Source organism: Lycium ferocissimum, chromosome 5 (genome assembly GCF_029784015.1).
Source record: "Lycium ferocissimum isolate CSIRO_LF1 chromosome 5, AGI_CSIRO_Lferr_CH_V1, whole genome shotgun sequence".
In the NCBI taxonomy this organism is placed as follows: domain Eukaryota; kingdom Viridiplantae; phylum Streptophyta; class Magnoliopsida; order Solanales; family Solanaceae; genus Lycium; species Lycium ferocissimum.
In genome coordinates, this window is record NC_081346.1 from 31,300,378 (window position 1) to 31,325,188 (window position 24,811).

A 24,811-nucleotide genomic window follows, 5' to 3' on the forward strand; every position below is an offset into this window, starting at 1 on the left:
AAACAAATCAGCTTTTTAATTTTAAAATCTCACATGACATGTTCAAATCACAAGATTCAAAGGTCATTATAATACATTATACACATCTTTAATTAGATACAAAATCAAAAAAATTTCATACTTTCTTAAGCTCCATGAACAATCAAACTAAGACATATAAAATGAAACGGAGCGAGTACATAGGGAGGAAAAGTGAAAAACATGAGAATAACAAAGTTTGTTCAAAATTTAGTTATATGTCCTTTTCGCAGAAGATCACTAGCAAATTATAAATAAAACATTTTTTTCTTTTATAAAAATATTTTTTTCTATTCAAATTGTAAGTAGGCATGGAAGATTATTTTCTCAGAAAAATACTAGATAGAGAGGGCGGCACTAGAAAAATTTGATGATGCCATTCACCGCCGATATTCATGTTTAGAGTCAACTAAAGTTTAAAAGAAAATATATACTAAAAAAAAGAGTCAACTCAAGTTTTTATTTACTCAAAATATTATCAAGTGGTATTAATATTCTTATCAAACTTTAAAAGATTTAGACTGGTCTTTTGGTTCATCTGCTCTTCCTTCACTTGGGCTAGGAAACAAAGGGGAGTCTCTCTGTTCTGCTAATATTTCCAGTTTTAGTCTATTTGACTTTAATAGTGCACTATTAAAATAAAAATGGCGGTTTTCAAAACGGAAGTCAGCTTCTTGACCTTTCTCTTTCATCCAAATAAAAATTGTACATTTTTCAATTTTATTTAGTGATTAGGGCCAGTTTGGAGGTCCTCCAGATATAGCGACAAATAAAATCTGTTGATTAATTAGGATACTAGTGAATATGGCCGCGTTTCGCGCGGTTATTAAAGAAAATTTAATATATGTGACTAAAGAATTGTTTTTGTGAGTCTTATATTAAAAATATCTATCTTTACTTTTGATCAGTTTATCTCTCTACATAGCACAATAGAAATAATGTTGGTTGTTCCTTGATATAATTGTATTCTCAGGTTTGATTGCTCTTCTTTCATATCCTTTAGCCTCACTTAACTATTGTTACATTTGTCAAAATTGCATGATAAACAATTCAATTTATAGAAAAATTGAACTTTAAAATAAATACTACTATATTTCATATAAGATACTGAATGAAAAATCCCTACACAACATATAATTTTTTGTAATGTATTATTGTAATTTTTAATGATCTTGTGGTACTTACAATATTAATTCAAGAATAATAAATATCAGAAAATTCAACACAAGTTCAAACAATTAATTTTATATTCGTTCATAAGATCTACATTATATTTCAAAGCAAATTACATAACCCCATCATTTCTTAAAGTGAAAGAGGAAAAAGCAAAAGTTACTAATTTGCACTTAATAGTGCTTAGGCCATCTATTTTAAAAAGAATCCTTAGTCAGGCCCTTTCTAATATGTTCGAGCGAATTCACAAGTACAAATGATACTCTTATGCGATGATATAATTTCAGATTCTACGAAAAAATTAATAATACGAATATATACTTTCAGTGTAAAAGTGTCACCTCACTTTGGCTACGACCAGCTTTATATAGATGTACATTTTTTCTTTCAATGTATTTCTCCCATATCCGTAGAGTCCGGAGCCAAAATGGGTTATTTTACCAGCAAAGAGCCCAAAATGGGCTGATCTTTTTTTTATACCACAATGGGTATTTAGTTGGTTATCCAACGAAATACCGTGCATTCTTGTTCATGGCGGTCTTTTTTCAACCAATTTTTTTTTTCTTTCTTTTTTTGCATTTCGTGATGCTATTCACGAAATAGCATTAATTTTTTTTTTTTTTTGCATTTGGTGATGCTATTCACGAAAAATTGTTTCCCTATTTACACAAAATATTTATATATTTTTTATCCTATTTCGTTGGTAGTCCAACGAAATAGGACAAAAATATTTATTTTTTTAATTTCGTTTTTGTTAATGCTGTTATCAAATTAAAAAAAAAAAATATTTCGTTAAGCATTTCACGAAATGCAATCAAATTAAAAAAAATTATTATATTTCCCTATTTCATTTTTGTATAAACGAAACAATTTTTTTTTTTTAAATTTCGTTTTTTGTGTAAACGAAATAATTTTTTTTTATTTCGTTTATACAAAAATGAAATAGGAAAATATAATAATTTTTTTTAATTTGATTGCATTTCGTGAAATGGTTAACGAAATAGCATTAATTTTTTTTTTTTTATTTGGAGCATAGGGCTGGTTTTTCTCCTGAAATAGCATTAATTTTTTTTTTTTATTTGGCTCATACAAAAAAGGGTCCGGAACAAAAATGACTCAATAAAAAATCAAATGAACCAAAATACCCCAACAAAAAAAAAGAGTTACAAAAAATCGCTTTTAGCGCGGAAAAATACTTGCGCTAAAGAATTTGGTAAACTTTTTTTTTGTTTGAAAAAAACTTAGTGTTTTTTCCAACTTTGACCAACGATTAGTCGTGTGTCAAGACTCAAACGTCAATATTTTATATAGAACACGATATTTTTTTTCGCGTACAATAATGTAGGCCCAATACATCAAGGATACATAGACGTTCGGATAGTCATTTTAGGGGTTGAAAAGGTGCCCGAAGTAAGTTTTGTTTGGTCGTAAGGTTATTTTAGTCAACTTTATATGTCGAGAAAATTAGTCGACTTTATTTTCAAAAATTGAAAACCGTTGAAGTGAAATTGACATTCACAACTACATTACCCGGGATTTTTTACGTTGAAATCTATTGCGTATCATCATCTTATAAGTAAATAAACTGAAAATTTCAGGCCAATTTGGGGGAAAATTGAAATTGAATGGGATAAAAGGTGTTTTTTTAAAAATCGGCTCGGCCAAACCGCCTTGTGGCAGTTTGTCCGCATAGATCTCGAAAAAATACGCAAGTTCAAAAAAAAAAAACGCGTAAAACGGACGTCCGAGCGCAAAGTTATGACCATCTAAAGTTTGACGACTTTACAACTAGTTTTTCTCCCTATATTTTTTAGAATTATATTTATATTCAAAATAAAGTTATGTCTTGATTAAAAAATAACACGCCTAAATCAAAACCTTAAAAAATAAAACACTTAAACCTTAAACAAAATTTACTTCGGCTACCTTTTCAACCCCTAAAACGACGATCCGAACGTTTACGTATCCTTGATGTATTGAGCCTACATTATAGTACGCAGAAAAAAATATCAGGTTCTATATAAAATGTTGACGTTTTAGAGTCTTGACACACGACTAATCGTCGGTCAAAGTATGGAAAAAACACTAAGTTTTTTCAAACAAAACTTACTTCGGACACCTTTTCAACCCCTAAAATGACTATCCGAACGTCTACGTATCCTTGATGTATTGGGCCTACATTATTGTCCGCAGAAAAAAATATCAAGTTCTATATAAAATATTAACGTTTCGGAGTCTTGACACACGACTAATCGTTGGTCAAAGTTGGAAAAAACACTAAGTTTTTTCAAACAAAACTTACTTCGGGCACCTTTTCAACCCTAAAATGACTATCCGAACGTCTACGTATCCTTGATGTATTGAGCCTACATTATTGTCAAAAGCAAAAAAATATCGGGTTCTATATAAAATTATATTTTCCTATTTCGTTTTATATAAACGAAATAAAAAAAAAAATATTTCGTTTATACAAAAAACGAAATTAAAAAAAAAATTAAAAATTTTGTCCTATTTCGTTGGTAGTCCAACGAAATAGGACAAAAATATTTATTTTTTTAATTTCGTTTTTGTTATGAGCCAAATAAAAAAATAAAAAAATTAATGCTATTTAGGTTAAGCATTTCACGAAATGCAACCAAATTTAAAAAAAAATATTATATTTTCCTATTTCATTTTTGTATAAACGAAATAAAAAAAATTATTTCGCTTACACAAAAAAACGAAATTAAAAAAAAAAAAATTGTTTCGTTTATACAAAAATGAATAGGAAATATAATAATTTTTTAAAATTTGGTTGCATTTCGTGAAATGCTTAACGAAATAGCATTAATTTTTTTTTTTTTGATTTGGCTCATAACAAAAACGAAATTAAAAAAAAAATATTTTGTCCTATTTCCTTGGAGTCCAATATATAATATTTTTACAAAATTTTTAATTTTTTTTTTTTTGTTGTTTTGTTAATTTGGCTATCAAATAAAAAAAAAATTTAATGATATTTCGTTAACCATTTCACGAAATGCAATCAAATTAAAAAAAAATTATTATATTTCCCTATTCATTTTTGTATAAACGAAATAAAAAAAAATTATTTCGTTTACACAAAAAATGAAATTTAAAAAAAAAAAATTGTTTCGTTTATACAAAAATGAAATAGGGAAATATAATAATTTTTTTTTAATTTGATTGCATTTCGTGAAATGCTTAACTAAATAGCATTAAATTTTTTTTTTTTTTAATTTGATAACGGATTAACAAAAACGAAATTAAAAAAATAAATATTTTTGTCCTATTTAAAAAACGAAATAGGATAAAAAATATATAAATATTTTGTGTAAATAGGGAAACAATTTTTCGTGAATAGCATCACCAAATGCTATTTCGTGAATAGCATCACGAAATGCAAAAAAAAAAAAAAAAAAAAAATTTTTTTTGGTTTAAAAAAGACTGCCATGAACGAAATCTTGGGTATTTCGTTGGATAACCAGCGAAATACCCATTGTATTATAAAAAAAAAAAAAGATCCCCATTGGGCTTCTTTTTTTACGAAAATAACCCATTTTGGCTCCGGACTCCATATCCGTATCTTAACATTCTTTTTTCCTAATTCTACTCAAATAAAAAATGTTCCTTCTTTTCCGCATCATAACTTATTGCATATAAAATCTCAAAATCTATGTCCTATTCTCCAAAGGTAATGCTAATATGCTACCATTTAGACTCTTATTTCTTCTCCCTATAAAGTCAAAGGGCAAACTAAGGAAAATGGAACATACATATACTTACAATTAGAATATCTATCTGATTTGCTTCCACTACAAAGAATTCCTCCAATTTTATATGTACGAAAAAACTGAAATTAATTAGTAGTATATCTGTTCTAGAAAGTTGGCGGTAACTGCCGCTTTCACCTTATAATCTCCCAATGTCACAGGCGTTACCTTCTCCTTATTTTGTTGTTGCTTTACATCTTTCTTCAAAGTAAAAATTAAGGAATATGAAATTTTACCAGAGAAGAGTTAGGAGTCTTAACATCAATCAAGCGAATTGAAGGCAGAGTTACGTTGAATTTTATGATTGTACCAAAGGTAAACCAATTTAATAGTATAGAGCATCATTTACGCTGGAAAGAGGTACTATATATATTCACAGGAATCGAAATTATTAAATAGGCACTCCAAAGAGCCATTATTTTCTTTCACAGTGCACGTGACACGCAAAACAAATTTTCCAAACCCCACTCCCATGATTATTCTCATTTTGAAGTGAATGAAGAGGTTAGAGAGGGATCACTATAGAAAGACTCAATAACACAAATCATTAATATAAATTATCATCCTGTATAAAAAAAGTCAACCAAATCAAGAAATTGAGCAATCCCTAATTTAAACCACCACAAAATTTGCACGACGGTTTAGTTTAAGAACCCTATATATATCACACAAAGAAAAACCAAGGAAAAAAAAAATTCTCTAATTCAGCATGAATGATGGATAGCCAAATAATACTCTATACCTGGCAAAACTTTCTCATGGGATAAAGAATCATAGTTATTATTTTCTGATGCATGGGTTTTTGGCTTTGTCCATATACAACACACACACACAAAAGCAAAAAATAAAAAATAAAAAATGACTTGGAAGTGAAAGGTGTGTACGAACTACAAAGTAATACCGGATCAATTTTGTTAGATAAAAGCTTGCCAAGCTATCTCGGGAATTCAATATAAAGATAATTATTATAATATCATCATCATCTAAGTCTCCTCCATACACAAATGTGGATACATGAATATTTGTTGAAACATTTGGTTTTTACTCTAATTTCAACATATAATAAGTACTGTTAAGAAAAGGATTTGGAGACTCACCACACTGTAGTTGGGATGAAACCATAGACCACTATATATAGTTAGATGGAAATTGAACGGTCAAGTAGAGAATTGTAAAGAACAAAAAATAAATACTAACAAATTAGATACAATTAATACTCATGATTTTATAATTACTTCCATAAACGGCTGCAAAAATGATACAAAGAGCTTTATTTTATACCTTTCTTTGTCATTAAAGCTGCTTCTTCTTATATCCAATTAAATTGAATCTCTTCCTCTTCATTATTTAAGACTCATTATCATATATAGTGAAAGATATAATGAGTCTGTCGTGGTCTAGTTCTTTATTGCGTTCATTTATGATATGAGCTAATGAAAGGAATTAGTTACACCCATTTGTATAAAATTGTTACAGCCGTTATAACCATTACATTTTTTCTTTAGGAAGAGGCAATTTTTTAATAGGAAAAATGAAGATAAAAGGCAAAAAAATGAGAAAAAAGATAAATGGTTTTCTTGATCATCTAGGGGTGCCACATCACCTCTCTTATGCCTAGCTTTATATTATATATAGATATAGATATAGATATAGATATAGATTGTATCACACCTTCACATCTGAAAGTTTTGACTTTTTGTGGAACACAAACTATATTAATCCAATCTAAATCATGCATCAGCTATATCATACACAAATTAAAGAGAGAAAATTAAAACACACTGCCAAAAAAAAAAATGGAAGGAAAGATGAGAAGCTATCAGACAATGCTAAACAATGGTGAAACTCTACCCATTATGGGTTTGGGTACATATTCTGGCGAAAATGATAGAGAAACAACTGAGAAAGCCATTAGAACGGCGATAAAGGTTAGTGAATTTCTGCTTCTTTTTTCTTCAGGTTTTATTAATGGTATATTTCTGCATTGGAAATTTAATTTGGGTCGTTGTTTGGTGTAGATGGGGTACAGACATTTTGATACGGCGAAAATATGCGGTTCTGAGCAGGCTGTGGGCAATGCATTAAGACGAGCGATTTCTGATGAGTTGGTAGGGAGGGAAGACATTCATGTCACCTCTAAGCTATGATTATGGTCAAGTGATCACCATGATCCTGTTTCTGCACTTCAACAAACCCTACAGTAAGTGTCAATGCACGTGTTTTTATGTAACACTATTTCCTTATTGGTTTCAAAGGAGTGACACATTTCTATAGTTAGAAATAATTTAACTTAACTTTCCATTTTAACAAAAAAAATATTTGCTTCTGACAGCAGTAGCTAAACCATTTACGTACGTTTCTTTGCAGGAGGTTAGGGATGGAATACATAGACATGTATTTGGTTCATTGGCCAGTGGCTTTGAAGCCATGGGTGGATTATCCAATTCCCAAAGAAGAAGACTTCGAGGAATTTGACATGGAGAATACCATGGAGAGGTGCTTGGAGATGGGCTTGTGTAGGTCCATCGGTGTCAGCAATTTTCCTTCTAAAAAAATTGAAGAACTGCTTGATTTTGCTTGTGTCGCTCCCGCTGTCAATCAGCTATATATATTGCAACATAATATGCAGAGGCGGATCTAAAAGTGGACAATATCACTAATCTACTTTGTGGTTGACAGGAAGAAATGCATCCAATGTGGAGGCAAAGAAAGCTGAGGGCAATATGTAGGGATTACGAGATTCATGTAAGTGCATATTCACCTCTTGGTGGTCCTTGAAATGCCTGGGGAACTACTACTGTTGTTGATCATCCCATCATGCGATCCATTGCCCGCAAGCATAATGCAATTCCAGCTCAAGTAAGTGATCATACACATAAACACACATTATGCATTTAATATTTTATAGATGTGAAATCACTAGAATGAGAAATAATTATTAACTTTCTTTCATTTATTAGGTTGCTCTAAGATGGGGCTTGTCTCAAGGATCAAGCGTTATAGTGAAGAGCTTCAATCCAAGAAGAATGAAAGAGAATATCGGGGCCCTTCATTTGAAGTTAGACGAATGGGATTTACTTGACATAAATAAGATGGAGGAGAGGAAGATCATGAGGGGAGAGTGTCTATCCAATGATCCAACAAGCCCTTACAGAACTATCGAGGAGCTTTGGGATGGCGAGATTTAATAATCTCTTCGAAATTGGCTTTTAATTTTGGCAAACTTTAAAAATATAAAGACAGAACATGAATATACCCGCTAGCTAGTTGCATGAAAATATTGATAGAAGCAAAAGAATAAAAAACTACTTCTCTATAATTGGAAATGTTTAAAATTACCATATATTATACTTTAGGGTCAATTAATTTCTTGTTGTTAGCAAATTATCTCGTATTTGCACTTTACTCTAGTGGAGTTCCAGAATGGACTATGGGAGTTTTGAACCAGATCAAAGTATTGACATGTTGGATTCCGCTTATCAAAATAATTCGAGAAAACATCCAAGTTTATCCCTCTATTCTGATTATGAATTTAAAATTACTCTCCATTATACTTACGTTAAGGAAATTGCTTTTTCGGAAAGATTTCAAATTATATTCCATTTGAAGGTTCTGCTCTAGTTTCCCTCTCTTTTTGCTTTATGTTATTTCATCTCTTTTTCACTTTACCAATTAAACAAGCCACCTCCTGGACCCTGGTGGTTTGTTGTTCTTTTTTTTTTTTTTTGGAATTTTTGACCTAAATAATACATTATTTCAAACAATTAACTAGAATAATATAATACTTTTAAAATTTACAGAAATAGAATAAACATAGTTGTGAGTAACGTTTTAGGTAACTTTTTTTCGTTAAAATATTTAATAAAATATTACCAAAAACGTTACTCACAACTACGTTTATTCTATTTCTGTAAATTTTAAAAGTATTGTATTATTCTTGTTAATTGTTTTAAATAATGTATTTTATTGGTCAATTTTTTTTTCCATAAAAAAAGAAGGTGACTCTTTTAAATTAGGCACACGCTTCCAAGTTGGGAGCATCGAGTGTGCCTCTGCGTTTGCAATACAATAAAGTACTACTATAGTAGTACTATATAATATATATATATATATATATATATATATATATATATATATATATATATATATATCAAAAGCATGAACTCTCAAACCTGAAAGTTAAATTACGTAAATTCCCCTAACTTAAATTAAAAAGTTAAACTACTTTAGTAGCCTTCTTAACTTAAAACCTAATTACCGTACCAAAATTAAAAAAAAAAAAAAAAAAAAAAACCTACGCCTAACAAACATCCCCAACCAAGCTTCCTACTCCTAACAGTCACAACCATTTGACTAAATGCATTCAAATATCCCAACGTTTCAAACTCCTTCATTTAACTAACAGTTGCAACTATTCCATTCACTAACCTATCTTCTTTCTTCCAAACACTGCTATTTACTTCCCCTAATTAAAAATTTGTTTTTGGGGACATCAATTACGGTCTTGCTCCGAGTATGGTGATAGCATTTTTCGAACCCAACAATCTTTACAATTTCATATACACTTTAATTTGATCGTCGGATATATATAGTAGGTACCAACTTTTCTGTTGCTATTCTAAGTTTAAGTAGTTTATGCTTGCAGTTTCAAGAGTTGTTGTCATGCAGTCACTTGGAAGTGAGGAAGGGAAGGAATTGAAAAACAAGAATATGAGATATGAAAATCCTTTTATCATTCTTGGCTTTTTTTCTATTTGGCTTTACCAATTTTTTTTCCTTCGACCTATATATAGACAATTCAGATTTCACTTATTTTTAAAAAGATCATCAATTTAATTTGTATGTTAACAGTTGTTACATGCACGTGATGCGACAAACTTATGAGAGAAAATTATTTCCATGAACAATAATAAATCAAATCAACAAAAATCATAATTAGCGATGTGTTCATCACGTTAGATACAATCAATAAGCGGGCTTTTATTTGTTCTCATCTCTCCAGAAGTTTCCCAACAGTCATGTCCTAATCACCTAGAGTTCAAGACACTTGGAAATTCAATTCGCACATTGACTTAATGTTGTCACAGTATTTTATTTTATTTGTTTTTTCACCTAGTGTTCGACATCTATATTAAGGTCCGGTAAAATTGGGATTCGCATTGGAAAGTCTCACAGATTTCATGTATGTTGGTTAATTGATATTTGATTGGTTATAGTAAAGTTTTTTTTTATTTTTAAAAAAATGTGTTAAACTCTTAATATGTTCTCCTTGCAGTTGATATTGGCATGCACAAATTTCTACTATTCATGGAAGAGCATTAATACCAATGAAAAATGTTCAGGTGAAGATCGAGGATTTAGAAATGATTCTTTAATTTAAGGAGAAATTACTTCATCATCATTATTGTTTTTATTGATGAGTGATCATGTAATTAAAAAGACATATAAACATATATATTTAAGGAGTGTTGGTACATCTTAACCCGTGTTTGTAATATTGAGAAAACTAGAAACAGAGATGTAAAGAAGAACACCTGATAATCACTAAGTTGCATTAATATACAATAAGAAGCAGAAATATTTTGCATGCAAAAATGTCATTGATGGGCACGAACGAAAGATGATGTCTTCATCTCCAACTTAAAATGGGTTTACTTGACGACCTCTTCTAAATAGCTATTCACGAGAAGCAAATCTTAAGGCGTAATAGGACGGAAATTCATTACCGTCTCAAATTGAGAAATTAGAGATCTCCTTAATTACAAGTGGAGTTCTATTTTCTCTCTCTCAACTTATAGTTTATTTATATATAAATATTTACCCCTTTGTGTTTTGTGAAATTCATTGTACAAATATTATGGTAGATATTTATCATATGTGATAATCTCAAGGTATATATTTATTTGTGTACATGTGATGAATGGGAATAGGTTTTAGGTTAATTTTGTTATTCCTCCTATCAAATGAAATTGATTAATTGGTACACAATTCGGTAGCACGCGTGAAATTATATTAATGCTTATTTTCAAGGTTATATGATGTGAATTAAATTTACATTAATACTTGAAACTATAAATCATGAGAATAAATGATGTTTATAATTAGATATTGTTTAAATGTTGGTGACCTTTTTATCATGAATTGGATGCCTTGAGGGAAACAATGTTTTATGCATTATGCTCGAAAACAAAAAAATGTAAATAATTTGAATTTTGGCGATTCACATTGATCACTCATAGAAACTTCTTTATATTTTTCATTTATATTTATTACTCTTTTTTTTGTTTTAACAATTGATATTATTTTATAAAATTATATTACATGATTTCGAAAATCTAGTGTGTATATATATATATATATATATATATATTTTGTTGGCCTAACTGATACGGTCACTATTGATAGCATCATTGCGTAGAAAAAGCTCCTGTTAACTTTCTAGTCGTTGACTTAATAAGCTTTTAGCAAATAGGGAAGTTGCTAACCAACACAAATCCATCCATAACCCAAAGGTTAAGGGTCATAACCCATTTAGTTCAACATTGTAGACAATAAAATTCGCGTCGAGAAAATAATAATCAAGACAGGAAAATATCGCAACAATCGTTGTATTTGATTTCAGAATATGAGTGTTACAATCTCTATGATTCCTCTGATTCGTTTTTTCAACAATAAATTCAAGGGCTTTTGAGCTTGATCTTGAACTTGATGGATTTGATTTTGACTTGGACTTGAATTCAAGGGCTTTTGAGCTTGGTCTTGAATCTTCATCTGGATCTCTAGAGCTTCTAGAGAAATACTTGAGTGCTTGAATGCTTTCAGCTTGTAGAGAAATCTGCGGCGTTTGATCCACGAGCTCTCCCTGGCTTCTTGCTAGAACCTCCGTCCTTTTTCAATTATGAGACCCCTATTTATAGTTGTAGGATGGAGGAGTTGTGATAAGGACAGACTTCCTTCTGCCAATCAGATTTAAGCTGACATGGCGATATTTGATTGGCCGGAACATGTCACTTGTACACGTGGCGCATCTTCATTGGCCTTTGATTTGACTAGCCATGCTGCATCATTTTGACACGTGGCATGACCCTATAGGCTTCTTTGTTTGACTTGGCATGCCACGTCATTTGACACGTGGCACTAAAGTGGGCCTCTAGGAAGATGACATTTTGGGCTTAGCAAAGTGGGCTCATTATTTATAGCCCAATGCATTTGGACATTTTTAATTAAATCCATATTTATTGGACTTAAATAATTAATCCAATTACATTAGCCCACAATTTATTTGGGCTAATATATCTTGAATTTAATACAATCCAAATTATTGTACGGTCTTGAATTTAATAAAATTTACACCACTACAAATGCCCCCTGCTTCAAGTCTTGTCGAAGTGTAATCTTTTAAAGACTAGATTTGAAGTATTAATTGGCAATTCACTTTTCTTTTTTTTTTTTTTTTTTTTTTTTGTGCGTGTAAATATCAAAATTGAGACGACTTGTAGCTTTAGACCATGTCTTTTGGCTATTATTACTTCAAGAGCTGCACTTCAAAGAAGTCATTTCTTTTGCTCGTTGAACTCAGCATCTGCATGTGGCACTTTTGCATTTGAAGTTCATTAATTATTTCACATGTCTTTGTATGCACAACATCTTTAAGTGAAATTACACTTATTAATGCAACGTGGATTATTGGGACATTCCAAACCGACCAGGAATCAAAGAGCTCCAGTAGACTTTTGTTTGAACTTGGATTTGTCCAGCCGCCTAATTAGGCCTGTGCACGAATCGGTTCGGTTCGGTTTTGTATAGAAAATTTCGATTTGACTTTCTAAAATCCTCAACTCCAACATTATTTTGTTTTGTCAAATCGATTTGTTTGGTTTATTCGAAATTTAAACGAGAACACATTATTTCGGTTTAGTGCAAACATAACATAAAAATAATGAGATCCTAAATTTGCTATATAACCCCCCCCCCCAACTTGTGCAAGCATACAAATCTTACATATATCAAATTAATAATCCACCATCTTGCAATTTGCAAACGTCCTTAAATTAAAGATCAAATAACCAACAAAGCAATGGGTGGAGGCAATGGCCAAAAGACAAAGATGACTCGTGAGAAGAACTGGAAAAGATGAAAGACCAAAAGGAAGTTGGCTATTAGAAGAACCACTTCATTTGCACCATTTACGACAATAAATATTACTTCGGTATTAAATATTAAGCGTATATATAGTTGGACTATTAGTCATATTAATCACTAGTGGCATATAAATCGGTTTGTTCGGGTCGGTTCGGTTGATAATTGAAGCCAATCGTATTCGAACCGTTTAATATTTTATAATTGCATTTGTAAATCGAAATCGAATTGTATTATCCCAATTGAATTGTTTTGTTTCGAATCGGTTCGGAAATTCGGATTGAACCGATTTGTGCACGCCTACGCCTAATTGATAGAAAATTATTTGCCGCCTCCAACAATTTATCCCACATCGAGAACACATACTTTCAGTGCAATTTTTCACCAACTATATAACCCCCCCCCCCCCCCATGCTAAGAAGGTAAATTAATTCAACTTCGTGTTTTGACTATTAAGAACCACTGAGACAAAGGTGATTTCTCTCCCTTTTTTTGCGTTCTAGGTTCCTTTTCCTTTTTTTTTTTTTTGTTCAGACGGCAATGATGAGTTCTTATTCAAGAGAATGACCCATGCATGAAGAAGGTAATATTGAGGCGCAAAGGGACGGTTTCTCGTCTCCGCCTTAAGAACGGTAAGGTAATCTTACGGCGCAAAGGGATGGTTACTCGTCCCTGCCCTAAGAACGGTAAGGTAATCTTACGGCGCACAGGGATGGATACTCGTCCCCGCCCTAAGAACGGTAAGGTAATCTTACGGCGCAAAGGGACACTGGCCTTAAGAACGGTAAGGTGTCTTACGGCGCAAAGGATATGGTTACTCCCCGCCCTAAGAACGGTAAGGTAATCTTACGGCGCAAAGGGATGGCCACTCGTCCCCGCCTTAAGAACGGTAAGGTAATCTTACGGCGCAAAGGGATGGCCACTCGTCCCAGATAAATCCAAGAATTTGGCTCTACATGCTGAAATGCCAATATTTCTCAGATTCGAGCAGTCTCGCCAAAAAATTCATATCTCGACGTAGGGTATTGAAATCACGAGCCGCAAAATTCCCAAGAAACTAGACTCATAAATCTAGCATGTGTCCAAAAATCGATGTCAACAAACATATAGATCATCCCAGATAAATCCGAGAATTTGGCTCTACATGCTGAAACGCCAATATTTCTCAGATTCGAGCAGTCTCGCCAAAAAATTCATAACTCGACGTAGGGGCATTGAAATCACGAGCCGTAAAATTCCCAAGAAACTAGACTCATAAATATAGCATGTATCCAAAAATAGATGTCAACAAACATATAGATCATCCCAGATAAATCCGAGAATTTGGCTCTACATGCTGAAACGCCAATATTTCTCAGATTCGAGCAGTCTCGCCAAAAAATTCATATCTCGATGTAGGAGCATTGAAATCATGAGACGAAAAATTCCCAAGAAACTAGACTCATAAATATATCATGCATCCAAAAATCAAAGCCAACGACAATCTGAATAGTTCCAGATAAATTCAAGAAGTTGACAATACATGCTAAAACGTCGATAGTTTCAGATTTGCGCAGTTTCGTTGAGAAAATTCATATCTCGATGTAGGAACATCAAAATCATGAGCCGCTAAATTCTCAGGAAACTAGACTTACTAATATAATATGTATCCAAAATCAAAGTTGGAAACCCTCTGGATCATCCCAGATAAATTCGGGAAACCCACCTTAGATTCCAACTTGAAAACTTGACGGATTTGAAGGATTGAACTTGAAGGCTTGGTTGGATTTTAAGACTTCAACTTGCAGACATGGTGAATTTAAAACTTTAGCTTGAAGACCAACATATTTGAAGGCTTCGCCTTGCAGTTGCGTTGGCTTTGGACTTCAACTCAAAGGGTTGCCGGATTTGAGGCCTTCAATTTGGAGAACAATGGCTTTGCAGACTTTAACTCCTTGATTTAACCACTTGCTAAGAGATTACAGTCATTCCATTGGAGAAACTTATTTGTCATGGAGATTTGCCTTCGTTGGAATACTGATATTTAGTGAAAGTCCAAATTGAAGCAAAAAGGTGCTTGTATGTACGATCTCCATGCGCCTGGTCAGGCGAACTTCATTTTGAACAACGCATAGGGGGATGCGTTTTTTTTTTTTTTTACTCATGCGACTGAACTTAGAATAAAACTCTAAGCGTCTACGTACCTCGGTGAAGAGGATCAAGTCATACCGTAGTTCAGAAAAGTGAGTTTTTTTTTTTTTTTTTTGCCTAGGCCGCCCCTTGCGAGGTTTTCAACCTAGCGGACTTTTTTTTTTCTTTGTGTCCTAATTTTTTATTAGGCCGCCTCTTGTGAGATTTTCAACCTAGCGGACTGGGTTTTTTTTTTTTGGGTGCCGTGCACAGTTTATACTTTTGCGGGCCAGGAGTATCATCTTATTCAAGGATAGTACTTCTTCAAGAACTTTGCGTTGATAGGACCGATCCTCAGGCCATCCGCATCAACAAGCTTGTAAGCGCCACTTGAATATGCTTCTTGCACGACATATGGTCCATCCCATTTTGAGGTGAATTTGCCCCGCACTTATGGGAAAAAACGATGATGGGTCTTCTTATTGCAAAGACTTGATCTCCCACTTGGAAGGACCTTAAGCGAACCTTTTTGTTAAAGGCACGAGATAGACGGGCTTGATAACATTCAAGATTTTGTTGAGCCTCCAGCCTTTTCTCATCAAGTGCTTCTAACTCTGCAAGACGCAATCGAGCATTTTCCTCTTCGGTCAGCCCTTCTTGAATAGCAAGTCGTAAAGAAGGTATTTGGCACTCAAGTGGTAGGACTGCGTCAACTCCATAAGCAAGCAAATATGGGGTTGCTTGCGTTGGTGTGCGGTAAGTCGTCCTATATGCCCACAAAGCTTCTTCCATTCGTTCATGCCAATCTCGTTTGGACTTGGAGACAACCTTCTTCAACAAGTTACACAAAGTCTTATTGAACGCTTCGCTAGACCGTTGGCGGCATGATACATAGAAGATTTACGCCGTTTGCTTGAAGCCGAAGAGATCACAAATCTTGTTCATCAATTTGTTATCAAATGGTTTGCCATTGTCCGTTATTATGTAACGAGGAATGCCGAAGCGGTAGATGATATTTACTCGGATAAAGTTCGCAACATTCTCCTTCTTCACTTCTTTAAGAGCGACGACTTCGGCCCATTTTGAGAAGTAATCCATTGCAGCTAGGATGTACAAGTGTCCACCAGAAGACTTCGGCAGCGGACCAACAACATCCAACCCCCAAGCGTCAAATGGCCAAGATGCGACGGTCGGGTGTAATGCTTCGGGCGGCTGATGTATAAAATTTGCATGAAACTGACAAGCCTTGCATCTTCGAGCATAGTCCAAGCAATCTTTCACCATCGTTGGCCAATAATATCCCATCCTTTTTATGTGGAAGTGGAGCTTTGGTCCGTTGATGTGATCCACATACTCCCTGAATGTGCTTCGCAAAGCTTGGACTCGCTTCATCCTCCCCCAAACATCGCAAGACTATCCCTCAAAAGATCTTCTATATAAGGTATCCTTGTAATAAAGGAATCGAGGTGCACGACGACGAATCTCGCTTCTTCTTCGAGTCTTACGGCGTATCCCATAACTTAAGTAGTCAATGATGGGTTGTCGCCAATCTTCCTTTGCAGCTTCAGAAATAGCTAAGAGATGCTCAAGCTCGCTATCCGAGCCTTCATCCTCATTTGACGGAGGTACTACCCATTTTTGACAGATAGTCACTTGTGTTTGATCTGGCGCAGAGTAAGCGCCGAAGCTGAGCAGCTAAAGCATCGACTTTCTTATTTTCCTCCTAGGAACATCTTTGAAGAGTCACATCACCAAGCATCCTATCAACACGAGCATAACCATGATAGGGGAGTAATTCGTCTTCTTAACTTCGTAGCTTCCCAAGAGTTGATTGATCACCAACCGAGAGTCACCAAAGACTTGCAACTGCAAATCGTCTATGTCGACGGCCATTTCAAGTCCAAGTATTAGTGCTTGATATTCGGCCGACATTGTTAGAGCAACATTGTGTCAAAGTAAAGGAGTATGGTAGAACTTCTCTAGTAACAAACACCACACCAGCACCGAAAATCACGTTGTGCGGACCATCAAAGTACATTTTCCACGGAGATTGAATTTCAACGACCATTGCTTCTTCGTTAGGAAGTTCATCGGTTAGCTCCCAATCATCAGGTATCGGGTGATCCGCCAAGAAGTCCGCCAATGCCTCGTCCTTTTACAGCCCTTTGAGGATGTATGTGATCTCAAATTGTTGAAACTTGGAGGTACCACCTTGCTAGTCGATCACTGAGGATTGGTTTTAACATCACAAAATTAATAGGATTTGCCCTGGAAATAAGATGAACACTATGAGCTTGAAAGTAGTGCTTCAACTTTTGAATCGAGAAGACTAGCGCCAAACACAACTTTTCAATTGGTGTGTAGTTCAGCATTAGGTGTCATCATTCTCGCTCAAGTAGTAAAGAGAATTTTCTTTCCCTTCGCTATTCTCTTGGGCCAACAACGCTCCAACCGACCTTTCTTGTCTTTGAAATGTACGCACCAATGATTTTCCAGGTACGAGGGCTACTAGAACCGAGGCTTCATTAAATATGACTTGATATTCTCGAAGGCATTAGTACATGCTTCGTCCCACTTGAAAGGGGCGCCTTCTTCATGAGACGACCGAATGGTTGGCACCTTCCGCTAAATTCGAAATGAATCTCCTAATGTAAGCTAGCTTCCCTTGTACTTTTTTTAACTCATGAATATTTCGAGGCTCGGCATTTTCAAAATCGCATCAACTTTGGCTTGATCAATTTCAATTTCTCGATGTCGAACAATGAAACCAAGGAATTTTCTGGAAGTAACTCCAAAGGCACATTTCCATGGATTCATTCGAAGTTGATATCTCCGAAGTCGCTTGAACACTATTCTCAGGTCTTGCAAGTGGTCGCTTCTCTTTCTTGATTTTACCACCAAGTCATCCACATAACATTCAACATTTTTGTGGAGCAAATCATCAAAGATATTCGCATACCCTTTGATATGTGGCACCGCATTTTTCAAACCGAAAGGCATCACTTTGTAACAATAAATACCCTTGGGTGTACGAAATGCATAGCTTCTTCATCTTTTTGGTGCCATGCGAATTTGGTTATAGCCGGATGAACCGTCCATGAAAGACATCGCCTCGTAACCAGTGGTAGCATCAATCATCAATTCTGGGATGGGAAGCGGGAAATCATCTTTAGGGCATGCATTGTTAAGATCCCTGAAGTCAACACAAACTCGAATTTGGCCAGTCTTCTTTTTCACAGGAACGATACTCGAAATCCATGTAGGATATTTAACTTCACGAATAAAGCCAGCTTCAATGAGTTTGTTGACTTCATTTTCGATTGAAGGGACCAAATCTGGTCTGAAATGCCTTTGGGCCTGCTTAATAGGACGGGCACCATTCTTGACCGCCAGATGATGAACTGCTACTTTGGGATCTAATCCAGACATCTCTTTATAACGCCAAGCAAAAACATCCCTATACTCTTTGAGTATTTCAATGTAAGTGCCTTCTCATCACCGTTAGAAAAGCACTTAGGTAGGTAAGAGCCTTGGTCTTCATCAATACTAAGATTAACTTCTTTCAAGGAGTCTCTTGTGGTCTTTACCCTTCTTCAAGTTCGGAGGAGCATCTCTAGCATCTTAATTCTCTTGAGGATCACCATCATTGAAAGATATGTGGTAACACGCGAGATGTCCTCCAACTTCTCAAAGCAACCTCCATCCGAAATGAAGTATCTTGATCACTTGGTGTAGTAATATGATATGAAGAACCACACTTTCCTCATCTTCGTCACGCTCTTGGTATACACCACAAAGGTGAGACTTTACTTTTAGCACCTCTCCACATGAAACCATAAGGTTTGTTTCTCGCCTCATTCTAGAAGGAATCAAACTTTGTATATTCTTCTGGGTTCCAGGCAAAGCGAGCGTTTTCACGCTTTGATAATCTCTGTGGAACTTGTTCTTCCAATTCTTCTTCAGTTTCAACGGCCATAATCTCTCAAATGCAGAAGCTTTTGTGGCCGACTTTCCAAGACGATCAAACACTAAAGGCCTTTTGTTGGAAGCAACAGACTCATCTTCCACAGTAATGTAGTTGGTACTTGCCCTTCTTATGGATATGCGAACTGGCGGAGGTTGTTTGTATCCTAAACCTTCACGTGATTGCATCATGCTAGCTCCTGATGGAAGTTTTCCTAACTTTGACGGCTCGTTGGGGTTGTACCCAACCTTGACAAATAACTTGTAAGCATTTGGATCAAAGCCTTCATTTGTACGTTTTGTAGGGAGTGTCATATTTTGTGGCGGATTCTGAGCCACGAAGTCTCCAAGTAGCTTTGAGGACAAATTTATTGCGTCAATTCGTCTGATAGGGAGAGTTAGCCTCCCTAGCATATTTCCTTGAGCTTCAGATGGTTGCCCTTCCTCTTTCTTCAACTTTGGAACATAACAGAGCACGGGAGTTGTCTTCTTCTTCTTTTTCAAAGACATAATGTTTCCTTTATTCGGACTGGGGTGCGGCACCTCAAAGATCGACTCCACCTTTTCAATGGTCTCATCAGCTCTTTTAGTTGCGACCTTCTCACTATTGGTCGTTGTGATATCGTCGACTTTTACTTCTCTCACAATGTAGTTCTTCAAGTAGAACTTTGCATCGATGAAGTGTGACTCTGCTTCAGTAAATGGCTTATCATCAGCAACTATCTTCTTTTCGACACTGCCTTTGAGATACTTCAAACACCGATAAAAGGAGACGGGGACAACTTTATTCTCGTGTATCCATGGCCTGCCAAGCAATATATTATACGAAATCTTTGCGTCGATAACACGCATCCATGCACTTGATCGCAAATCTTTGATGGTGATATCTACTTTGACAGCACCTATGGCTCGTTGCCCCCCTTGATTAAATCCTTGTATCATCAATCGGCTTTCAGAAAGTTCTTCAGTTGTGATGCCAAGTTCCTTCATTGTACGAATAGGAAGAATGTTAACTCCAGATCCATCATCTATCAATATTCTGTTTATCCTCTTCTCGAGGGCATAACCCACCATGTACAATGGACGATTATGTAGTGTTTCACCAAGTAGAAGATCGTCATCTGTGAATGTGATTCTTGTATCACATGTGTGTACCTCTTTCGAAGAAGATTCGACGAGCTTTTCAGATGATGACAGAGACAATGTTGATAGGCTTTCATCATTTGCTTCCTCTTTATCAGTATTGAAGCATGATGCCTCAATGTTGTCTCGAGCAGTCTTATTGCGGAACCAGCTTGGTAGGAATTCCCCCAAAGTCACAGGACGTCGGGTTCTTGGTGGTAGTTCTCCTCCACTTTTGCTTTCTTCGGACGCTCAACTGATTTCTGCTTCGTTAGTCTTCTAACCATCCTTTTTCTTGTTGGTTGTTTAGATGATTCTTTTCGTGGACTTGTTTTACAGCGTCTCCGCCTAGTCACCAAAATCCAACCTTCATCATTGGCTTCATCAACTTGGGTTCTATCTTCCTCCAATGGTCCTCCCTCATGTTCTTCAAAGCTGCATATCTGGACCGGATCGAAAGAGCCAAAGGTGATAGAGATTTGATTCGAACTTGCCTTCTCATCATCAAGCAGAATCTTATTTTCATTAGCCAACTGCATAACTTTGTCCTTGAAGACAAAGCACTTCTCAAGAGGATGACCCACAAGTCGATGATATTTGCAATAGTTCGGGTCGTTTGTTCTTCCAGCTTCGTTAGGCCGCTTCATCTCTGGTAACTCAATGAGTTTCACTCAAGTAATTCATCAAAAATTTCGTGGGACATTCGAATCCAGGAAGAGGTATTCTCTTTCTTGCATCTCCTTCAAGGTCGACTTTCGACTTTTGTTATCTTGGAAGGAAGTTGCTTTCATACTCTGCTTCTTGCTCACCTTCGTAGTAAACTTTACAGGTGAGACATTGACGTTCATAGATTCTTTGTTGTCACTCTTAGGAACGAACTTGCTCCATTTCTTGGGTTCCTGCTTGTCCTTTCCTTTGCGAGGGTCGTAGACAGGCATTACTTCATTCCCAGTAGAAGACATGCTCAATTCCATGTCATGAGCACGAGTAGCTAGTTCTTCAAAAGACCTTGGCTTAATTCCTTGCAAGATGTAGTGAAGCCCCCAATGCATTCCTTGGATACACATCTCTATTGCAGAAGCTTCGCTGAGCCTATCTTTGCATTTTAGGCTTGTATTTCTCTATCGATTGATGAAATCGATAACCGGTTCGCCCTTCCTTTGGCAAGTGCTTGTAAGTTCAACCATGCTCACGGTAAAAGCGATTGAGGAACTCCTGCTCTAGTTGCTCCCAACTATCGATAGAATTAGGCTCAAGATCAGTGTACCAGTCGAAGGCATTTCCTTTGAGGGAGCGGACGAACTGTTTGACGAGATAGTCTCCATAGGTCCCAGCGTTGTTACATGTTTCAACAAAATGTGCAACATGTTGCTTTGGATTTCCTTGCCTTCAAATTGCTGAAATTTGGGAGGTTGATAACCGGCGGGCATCTTGAAGCTATCAATTCTTATAGTGTACGGCTTTGCGTAAGTAAACGAAGACTTGGCAGCAACTTCGTACTTATCCTTGATAGTCCCTTCGATGAACTCCTTTAGTCGGTCAAGCGGAATCATCCCTTCGAAGAAACAGAATTTCCTTGGTAGGTGGTACTTGTTTTGCATGAGGTTCAGTCTCTTATACTTCTGGACCCTTCCTGTGCGCGCGTGGCTGGATTCTCCTTCCATTAATCCATCCATCTTGTCCATCAGCTTCTCAATCCGAGCGTCTTGGTTTTGCACATGCTTGGCCAAGCCATCAATCACCTTTGCCAAGTTTGCCAGTGTCTCCTCCATTGACGAAGCGTTAGTTACCATTGCTTGCATGATTGTTGGGGATGTTGGAGAATAGCATGGATTATCGCATAAGTTGATCTTTGACTGGCCTACTTCATGTGGTGTGAGTGGAGAGGATCCGTCACTTGAAGTATCGTCATCTTCCTTCATAGCAGAGTTCTTGGATCCAGAGAGATCAAGTAGAGCTAGAGTCTTCTTAATCTTTTCAGCGATGCTGCTTCCTTCCTCCGATGAATCAGTAGAGGATCTCGCTCCTTTTGGAGATGAAGATCCAAAAACAGGAGTTGTAACAGACGACACTTGGAGTGCTTGTTGTCCCAACATGCTTGCTTTGCTCCTCGTAACTGGTCCAATGCTTCCAAAGGTAATGTCGAGGATGCTTTCCACATCAGCAGAGAACTTGGAGTTAGCAACCTTAGAGGAAATTGATTTGGAGTTGATCTTCTCTGAAGTCATCTCGATGTTGTTAAACTTTGATGGTTGAAAAGTTGAGATGAGAGGTAGAGATCATTCCACCGCGTGCAAGAATTTGTAGACAATAAAATTCGCGTCGAAAAATAATAATCAAGACAGAAAATATCCCAACAATCGTTGTAGTTGATTTCGGCAGTATGAGTGTTACAATCTCTATGATTCCTCTCGATTCGTCTTTTCAACAATAAATTCAAGGGCTTTTGAGCTTGATCTTGAACTTGATGGATTTGATTTTGACTTGGATTTGAATTCGGGGCTTTTGAGCTTGGTCTTGAATCTTCGTCCGGATCTCTAGAACTTCTAGAGAAATACTTGAGTGCTTGAATGCTTTTCAGCTTGTAGAAATCTGCGGCGTTTGATCCACGAGCTCTCCCTGGCTTCTTGTTAGAACTTCTATCCCTTTTTTTCTGAATTATGAGACCCCTATTTATAGTTGTAGGATGGAGGAGTTGTGATAAGGACAGACTTCCGCTCCAATCGTAGTTGTCGACATGGCGATATTTGATTAGCCGAACATGTCACTTGTACACGTGGCGCATCTTCATTGGCCTTTGATTTGACTAGCCATGTCGCATCATTTTGACACGTGGCATGACCACATAGGCTTTTTTTTTGACTTGGCATGCCACGTCATTTGACACGTGGCAATAGCCTAAAGTGGGCCCTACAGGAAGATGACATTTTTGGGCTTGACAAAGTGGGCTCATTATTTATAGCCCAATGCATTTAGACATTTTTAATTAAATCCATATTTATTGGACTTAAATAATTAATCCAATTACATTAGCCCACAATTTATTTGGGCTAATATATCTTGAATTTAATACAATCCAAATTATTGTACGGTCTTGAATTTAATAAAATTTACACCACTACAAACATATCTGAATCTCTGATTCACACGATATGCGCAAGAACGGATAGCTACTGCCCAGCTTTATTTTTTGGTTGGTGTGTTTGGGTGCGGAGGGTGGGGGAGATTTGCTTATACATACTTAATTGTACAAGATAAAAGATATTGCAGCAATGCATATTAATTATTCAACGAAAGGATAACTTTTAAATGATTCATGACACATGGGAAATAGATCGGAAGAGTATAAGTTAAGATGCCAAAGAAAGTTCTCTCGTGATTTATAGGTTCTTTTTTACAAAGAATGATTTGTAAGTTGATTAGGCCCCCTCTTTAGGTATGCTGAAGAAATTTGATGTCTAACATTGAAATGATATTCTAAACTTTTTCTTAAAATTAATCCACCACAAATTTGAAATATATTATTTGATAGGAGTATAAATTATCGTAGAGAATATGTCAGCATTTTGCAATAATTATCAAATTCGACCAAAAAACCTTTAATGCGGAATAACCACCCAAGAAATGCCATATTTGAAAATCCGTCGGGTATTCACGTCTGAGCCTTACACTTATTTTCAAACGTGTTTCCCACAAAATAAAAAAGAAAAAAAACTCTTATTAACACACATAAAAGAACTAAAAGAATACTCTCTCCATTTCAAAATATGTCCACTTACCATTTACCACACCCCTTAAGAAAATATAACTCCTAAAAAATATTTTGACTAAATTGCCCTCGATTAAATACTACACCTTTGACTTGGCACGGATTTGAAGCTTAATAAGGACTTTTAAATATGTATCCAAAATAAGCGTAGATATTTGTGTGAAAAAAAGTGTCAGAATTATCTCATAAAGTTTAAATATTTCTAAATATAGAAATGTGCCAATCTTTTTTGGACAAACTAATAACGAAAGTAAGACAATCATTTTGGGAACGGAAGCGAGTATCTAATTAATATAGCTTTTTTTATTAGATAAAAACTCACTTAGCTAAATAGGGATAAATTTGGAAGAAAATAATTAATTCCTTCTGGATTATATACGTAAGGACACTTATTTTGAATCAAAATAAAAATGCTAAGTGAACACCGGAGGGAATAATAAATGAAAAAGAAGAAAAGAATAAAAGGGTCCAAAACACAGATATTAGGCACGCGCATTTGGTTTGGAAGTAGAAGGAATTTAAGTATTGGCATTGAATATAAACTTCCTGCTGGCCTAACAGACGGTACAATCGCGTTATCGGTCGCATAGGATTGGTTATTAAAATGAGAGCCCCATTAATTTTATAATAATCGTTGACTTAACATATTTAAGACGGTTTGAAAGTGATTAATTAATCCTAAACCCCTCCATAACCCAAAGGTTAAGGGTCACGGAATCCAAACATATCTGATGAATCTTTGATAAGC

The 24,811-nt window shown here is 35.4% G+C and overlaps 1 protein-coding gene across 1 annotated transcript; it reads left to right on the forward strand.

Annotated features, from left to right (window-relative positions):
* Window positions 1-6,757: 6,757 nt before the first annotated feature.
* On the forward strand, window positions 6,758-8,149 carry LOC132057716 (probable NAD(P)H-dependent oxidoreductase 2). The gene is made up of 5 exons (XM_059450326.1): window positions 6,758-6,889; window positions 6,980-7,065; window positions 7,329-7,554; window positions 7,641-7,706; window positions 7,922-8,149. Exons 1-5 carry the CDS (start codon window positions 6,758-6,760, stop codon window positions 8,147-8,149), a joined length of 738 nt encoding a protein of 245 aa, XP_059306309.1.
* The last annotated feature ends 16,662 nt before the right edge of the window (window positions 8,150-24,811 follow it).